General features: G+C 40.3%; 1 protein-coding gene across 1 annotated transcript; it reads right to left on the reverse strand.

Annotated features, from left to right (window-relative positions):
• Window positions 1-1,041: 1,041 nt before the first annotated feature.
• Window positions 1,042-3,717, reverse strand: myca (MYC proto-oncogene, bHLH transcription factor a). Its single transcript, XM_027173292.2, has 3 exons — window positions 3,466-3,717; window positions 2,457-3,047; window positions 1,042-2,014 (listed from the first exon to the last, which is right to left on the reverse strand). Exons 2-3 carry the CDS (start codon window positions 3,040-3,042, stop codon window positions 1,446-1,448), a joined length of 1,155 nt encoding a protein of 384 aa, XP_027029093.2. The 5' UTR covers window positions 3,043-3,047; window positions 3,466-3,717; the 3' UTR covers window positions 1,042-1,445.
• Window positions 3,718-7,345: the final 3,628 nt, after the last annotated feature.

Below are 7,345 nucleotides of genomic sequence, written 5' to 3' on the forward strand. Positions count from 1 at the left end.
CACGGGTTTACCGCAGCGCAGGGAAAGTGGCGCGTGCACTCTTCAGACCTGGAACCGGAGTTTTATATCGACGTCATCATGGAATTCAACGATGATTCATGTTTCGTGGATAAGCTACGTGCTAACGACGTATTGTAGAAACTATCATTATTCTTTACACACACACACACACACACACACACACACACACAAAACCCACAAACATTCCACGACATGAAAGATGATATTAAATGAATCAGATTCATCGATGATTCGACTCTTCGATGATTCACGAGTCAAACAGGTTTTATATATATATATATATATATATATATATATATATATATATATATATATATATATATTTGCTTTTTTTTGTAATAACACTTTATATGAAATACTGCTCTGCACTGGATGCACATACAGTGGAACATGAACTGCTATCAAATCATAGCGCAGAAATTAAACGCTTTCAGCCAATCAGACCCAGGAGGCGGGATCTTAGTGTTAGTGGGTGTGGTTGGCACCGAGCAGCAGTGATTGCGGTGGAGTGTAAATGGTGCCACTATAAAATCCACCATCAACTGTTCAGTTCTTCTCATAGCAGCTGAATTAAACAACATTTGCTTGCATGCATGTGTTCATGTGTCTGCTGTTCAGCTTAGATGCCGACAATACAATTCAATTCAGCTCTATTTACATCGATAAATATAATTTTCTATTCCTTTTCAAATCCTGCATCTGCACATCATTAAATGTTTACAGCATCACGTTGTAGTATAGCCGTAATACTGTCTGGTTAGATTAGATACATCTCAATAAAACAGATTCCCTGCTGTGTTTTCAGCACTCAGACATTAGTACAGGTTCATCCTCTACTTTATTATAATAAACTGCTCTCAAGCTTTATGTATGCCCACTTATCATAAATCTACACATCTTTTATCTTAGTTTTGATAAAAATATAAAGTTATATTTAACTTTAGTTCACCTTTTTGGATTTTGTCGGTTGTGTTAACGCTGTTTATGGTTAAATAAAATTTTAACAAAATACAGAACACATTTTCAGAAAAAATGAATTTATGGTTCAGAACTGTTTGAACATAAAGCAACATACTGTCTGGAGAACACTCAGACAATAAGGATCAAAAAATACACTTTTTATGAAATATGAATTCAGTATATACAAAAAAATACAAATTATTTTGTTAGAGCCACAACTCCCTGTGTTTTCTTGTTTTATTAATAAAAATAAATGACTTAAATACAAATTATTTTACTTTACTTGATCGCCACTTAAAAAAAATGTGGCGGCTTTAAACATAGGCAAAAATCTGACAATTTTCAAAAGAAAACAAAAACAAAAATCACAATATGCACAACTTGCATACAAAATGAGGAGGAACGGTTCTTAAATGTCTGTTTGCTTTGTTTTCTTAAAAGTCTCTCTGTGTCTTTTCAGTTTTTTATAGTTGGGACCTTCGTAACTGATGAAGTCTGTGTTTTAACTGTTCGCTCTTTCTTCTTATTTGTTCTTTGATGGACAGCAGCCTACGTTCATCCGCCTGCATGCTGTGGATACACTCTGCAGCCTTCTTCAGGATCATCACCTTGGCAGCCTTTTCGTTGTTGGCAACCTCTGGTATCTCATCACGTAGAGCGAAAAAGCTTAGCTTGAGTTCATTACGGCGCTGACGCTCCAACACATTGTGTGTCCTTCGTTTATCATTGTCCTCCGAATCTGACGTGCGTGGACTTGTGCACTTCCTTGGCTTGCTGTACCGGTTGCTCCCGTGGGCTGTGGAGGAGACTTCAAGGCGTGGGCGCTTGCTGACGGGATGTTCGTGCCGCGTGGACGGCTGGGCAGCGTAGTTGTGCTGCTGTGTGGAGACGTGGCAGCGCTTCAGCACCAGCGGACTGGGCTGCCTGGATTCGCTCGCCTCAGCATCGCTCCTCCTCTGACGCTTCTCCACTGTCACCACATCAATCTCCTCGTCGTCTTCCTCGTCTTCCTCGTCTTCATCCTCTTCGTCATCTGCAAACGAAAATAAAACGGCTACGATTAGAAAAATCTCTTCAGCATTTGCACATTCCCACACTTAAGAGCTGTGGGAAAACACTGGAATGTAGTGGCATTCTGAGTAGAAGAAGAAGGGAGGGGGGAGAGACAGAGAGAGAGAAATCTCTGCATTCTGGTCCCCACCCACTTTCTTTATCAGCTGATATTTGAACACTGCAGTCTCAAAGCTTGACTTATGGTCCAGACTTGTTCACCAAAGTGTGGGTGGAAAAGAGGAAGCTTATGCAAGTCCAGATCACTCAGACTCACTGCAACATGAAACCCTTTCCCTTTCTGACCAGTGCATCACACCTTGTTCATCATAACTAAGAAAGTCCTTCTCCCAAATATGATGACAACTATGGATGCGTCATCCATGCATGTCTTTTTATTTCAACAACATGAGCATTTAACGTACCTGAATCGCTGCTGCAGCCGCTGTTGGGCGGCGTGTCTAAGTGATCCGGAGGCGCTGTCAGTTTTGCGCACTTGGGCGATTCCGTCAGCACATACGGGAAAACCATAGACGGATCGATGCACTCCGACGCACTAAGATCGTGCAAATAGACCCCACTGCTGTCCGCTGCATCACTACCGGCGGACAAGCTTTTCCGTGCCGCGTGCAGTGTCGCGAGCCTCTCGGACACGACCTTCTCGAGCTTAGCGACAGCAGAAAAGCCGCTCCACATGCAGTCCTGGATGATGATGGACTTAAGGACAGCCTGTGATGAATCCGAGTCGCAAATGAAGCTCTGGTTGACCGCGTCGTCACCCAGGAACTCGCTCACCATTTCCAGTTGCTCGGCTGTGGACAGCCGCCGGCTCGGGGAAAGCGGCGGTGTCGGAATGAGCTCGAACTTCTTCCAGATGTCCTCGCTGGGCGCCTGACCCTGGTGCAGCTGCGTGTAAAAGTCCTCCTCATCGTTGTCGAAGTAAAAGCACGGCTGTACCGAGTCGTAATCGTAATCGTAGTTCTTCCACGCCAGACCACTACTCATCGGCATGATAGCTATAACGAGAGAGAGAGAGAGAGAGAGAGAGAGAGAGAGAGAGAGAGAGAGAGAGAGAGAGAGAGAGAGAGATGAACTTCTGGAGCACGAGCAAGGATTAATCTTCATTTATTTCCATCCACATCCACATGCAAAGTGTCCGTGTCAGCTTAATGCACCGTGTTGCAGAACTTTACAACATTCGTTGACCCCAGACATCGCTTTAAAAACAGTGCGCTGCTGCATGCAAAAACACTCCCGTGCTGTCACTTCGTTAGTCACGAGCGGGTTCGGATTCACAACACAGTACGCGCACACACAGACTGGGGAAAACACATAGAAATCTATGTTCGTATAGAATTGACACAACAAATCTAAGCAGAAAACAAACCCCCGGGTTAACGCACAGGTTAAGTTCGGTTCAGCAAACACACTCACCATGTATTAACGGTAATTAATCTCAGACGTGTTCAGCAGCAGATGAAAATAGTGCAAAAATAAATAAAGTGTGAAAAAGAGTGTAATCCAACACTGTAGTGCTCCCAGGAAGCATGCATAAATCCAATCCGCTCCTGATCCAAAGCTTGTAGTAAGTAAGTAAGTAAGCGGTAAGCACAGAGACACACGACACACTCTCACACACTCGGAGTCACTAATCTGTCTGATCCGCGCTTGTCATCGCAACGAGAAAAAATCCGACTCTCCTTCGGCTCGCTTCCCCATACGCGTGTATCCATCCGCCGAGTTTCCCGCCAAATCAGCACGCACGCGCGCGCGCGCGCACACACACACACACACACACACACACACACACACACACACACACACACACCTTAAATCCTACTTTCTGCCATTCTGTAAGAACAACATTTAGAAACAATCCGTCTCGTGTAGTGATGTCTTTTGTAAATACGATATATTCTTTTTTTGTCCAAAAGACTGTAACAAAGGGACTATTTGTTCTATCGGAAGGATCTTTAGTGGGCGACGGCAACATGAATGGCTGGGTGGGAGATGAACGTGCATCTGGATTGAGGATTTTTGATCTGTAGAGACTATAAAGTGCTGATGAAATGCAAAAATTAAAAAGATGTCACACTTTGATACTTTGAATGATAATAATATGTTAAAGTAGATCTAGTTAATCTCATCATTTATTAATGAGATCAGCACTAGATTATAACTACATGGATTAATGGCAGCTAGTGGTAGAGCTGAATATACTAATTATTCTTACAGACATGTAATATGCTGAGAGTCTTTCAGGCTTTTTGCTGTTTTCTGGTCTGTACAGGTAGAGATTAATGAAGGCATTTAGTATGGACTAGCTTACTAGGTCTCCTTGCAAGAGCATAATAAAAACACTAACCTTGCGTTTACAGAGTGATGTAAGAATAGACAGAGTGAAATCAGGGCAAACATAGGTTATGTGGGTATGGCGAATGGCATTGTACACACAGTAACATGGGTCCTTGCATGCATGCATACATTCATTCATTAATTCATGCATTCATTCATTTACTCATGCATGCATTCATTCAGGTGTCTATCCCAGGAATACTGGGTTCAGTGTAGGAATACACCCTGGTGGGTCAGGTATCCACTGCAGAACACTGCATGCACACACAATCACACGTTCATTCATGTCTAAAGGCAAATTAGAGCAGTCAATCCACTTCTACCTGCATGTTTTTGAGAAAACAAGAAACATGGAGGAAACAGACCCTGGGAAGTGCATATATACCTACACCAATAAGAGATAGCAATTTATTTACTATGGGTATCAGGGCATGTGGGGTTGGGGGTATGGTTATTAGATAACAGACGACTGCAAAAGTTATTAGCAGGGTAGATTTGGGCTTGCACCTAACCTGCAAAAAGGTGAATGGGGTAAAGAGCACACAGGGATGTACATGTACAACATATAAAAAGAAAAGAATACAAAGGTTCAAAGAATGACATAAATGGGAAGGCATTACAATATCAATCCTCTGTATAGAATAGACAGGTTTGAATGAAAATCAATTTTCATAGAGAAAAAAACAGGAGTATGCAATTAAAGAACTAGATTTTTTAGTATATTAATTTACTCTGTAGAACATGATTGATATAGACATACTGTACATTTAACACCAAAACTGAATGAATGTTTAAGGTTATGTAATCACAGCATAGATATGTCATTTTGTCACCATGGATCATTTTGTAGCCCAGTTAAACTAATGTCCTAATATATGTTGAACATAAAATGAGCATACATTAAGGTGTTAGCCAAAAAATGCTCTTGACTTATTTTATCTAAGTAGGTTATGGTAGTAAAACCAAGGCACCCACATGAGCTTGCTATTATCTTCTGAAGATCAGTGTAACAGAATGGAAAGTGTTGAGTTTTAGGGGGCTTCTGGGTGGAAGTAAATGACATAGTGACTCACTTTAAAGCCATTTGTTCGTTGTAGTTAAGACACACCAAACAATAGTCATCTACAGGATGTCATTGGTCCTTCAGGACATTTTGATGACACAAGCACATGTACAATTTTTCGTGTCACATGATATTTTGCTATTTCTAACTATCATGTATAGTATTTAGTCATGTAGTATGTTGCTGTTATATGTCATCATATCTGCTCTTTGCCTAATTGCTTAATTAACTAGATTATTATTAAATGTGTCTGCATTAAAACAGCACAAAGCATGCTTTCCAAAACCCAGTTTTGCACATTAAACAATCAATTATTAATGCACTATCACTTAATGAATCATTATTGTAATTAACTCTGAGGGGAAAAAATGAACATATGTTTACAGCTAGATTTAGTCTTAAATTGTAAGGGTGATTGCTAATAATAGATGTGTGTGTAGGTAATGATAGATAGGTGAATCGCGCCCCCTGCTGTCAGTTGTATTATCAACTGACTGGTTGTGGTAGTTCCTGAAAATGAGGCTCAAAGAATGTATTCTGTAAATGATGCCAATTCACACTCTGGTTTACATCTCGTGGAAAATTAGTGTAGACAATCCACTTACTGTTGGATAAATGTGTTTTTAAGGACAGAGGAAACTAGAGAACCCATAGAAATCCCACAGAAACACAAGAACAGGCAAAAGTCTACACTTTTTTATGTGCTTGCATGAAAGTTTCAATTCTATGTAAAACTCCTTGTGGGCAGTACTTCTTCTTCTTCTTCTTCTTCTTCTTCTTCTTCTTCTTCTTCTTAATACTACTACTACCACTACTACTACTACTACTACTACTACTACTAATAATAATAATAATAATAATAATAATAATAATAATAATAATAATAATAAAGTAGACAAACCTGTGGAGGTGTGGAAGAGTCTAGGAGAGACAGCAGTGGAGTTTCTATCTCAGACAGAGGAAGGTGGAGGTGCGGCAAAATCAAGAATCGGATTTGTATCTGTTGTGTGACAGAAGAGTTTCAGCAAGAATGTAAGTAAATGTGTAGAAGACAGTGCTGAGACCAGCTCTGCTGTATGTGTTAGAGACTGCAGCAGTGAGGAAAAGACATGAGGCAGAGATGGAGGTAGCAGAGATGAGGATGTTGTGGACAGGATTAGGAGCGAACACATCAGAGGGACATCTGTGGGACCTTCTAAACATAAACACACACACACACACACACACACACGCACGCACGCACACGCACGCCACAAACATTTCATACTGGAAAAAAAAGGATTAATAAATCATACTGATAATATAAATGCTGACAAATATGGATTATTAAAATGATAAAACAGAAATATGCAATAATCAAGTGAATGCCTTTTGAATGCATCTGGCATAGTTTTTATCTTCAGTATAATCTATTTGTTTGCCATTTTTACATTTCACATCAATGCCCAGAAGGTGGCTACAAAGCTACAGTATACTACACAGCTAACACTTGAGTAACTAATGAAAATGAAGTACCTTATTTGTTTGCAATTATGAAATCTTTTATTCCGCAACATCATTGTATGCTTGAATCTGAAGGTTTGATTAAGTAAAGAAAAACATGATATGGTGTTGAACATGGATCTGATACCACACAGGGCACAGGATTGTTGAAAGCTGAGAAAAGTCCAAGCAATTTTCAATCCTTAGCTAAACATTAGCTGTAAATGTGTTCTCTGTAGAATCTGATAATTGCTCTTTCCTCACAGGAAAACTGATGTGGTCTACTGTTTTGTTTGATATTTGCTTCAAGGTTAGATGTGCCATGCATCCTGAGATGCTTTTCTGCTGATCATGGATAGCAGTGTTTCTTGCATGTTGAGGGTCATTCATTAATTTCATACATTAAGTGGCACT

The sequence above is a fragment of the Tachysurus fulvidraco genome, chromosome 25, assembly GCF_022655615.1.
Source record: "Tachysurus fulvidraco isolate hzauxx_2018 chromosome 25, HZAU_PFXX_2.0, whole genome shotgun sequence".
NCBI lineage: Eukaryota > Metazoa > Chordata > Actinopteri > Siluriformes > Bagridae > Tachysurus > Tachysurus fulvidraco.

Excerpts from the sequence above, each read along its gene's own strand:
- myca (XM_027173292.2), bottom strand. The coding sequence starts at position 3,042 with ATGCCGATGAGTAGTGGTCTGGCGTGGAAGAACTACGATTACGATTAC. Across the intron at positions 2,015-2,456 it reads CGGCTGCAGCAGCGATTCAG|ATGACGAAGAGGATGAAGAC; the intron begins GTACGTTAAATG and ends TTTCGTTTGCAG.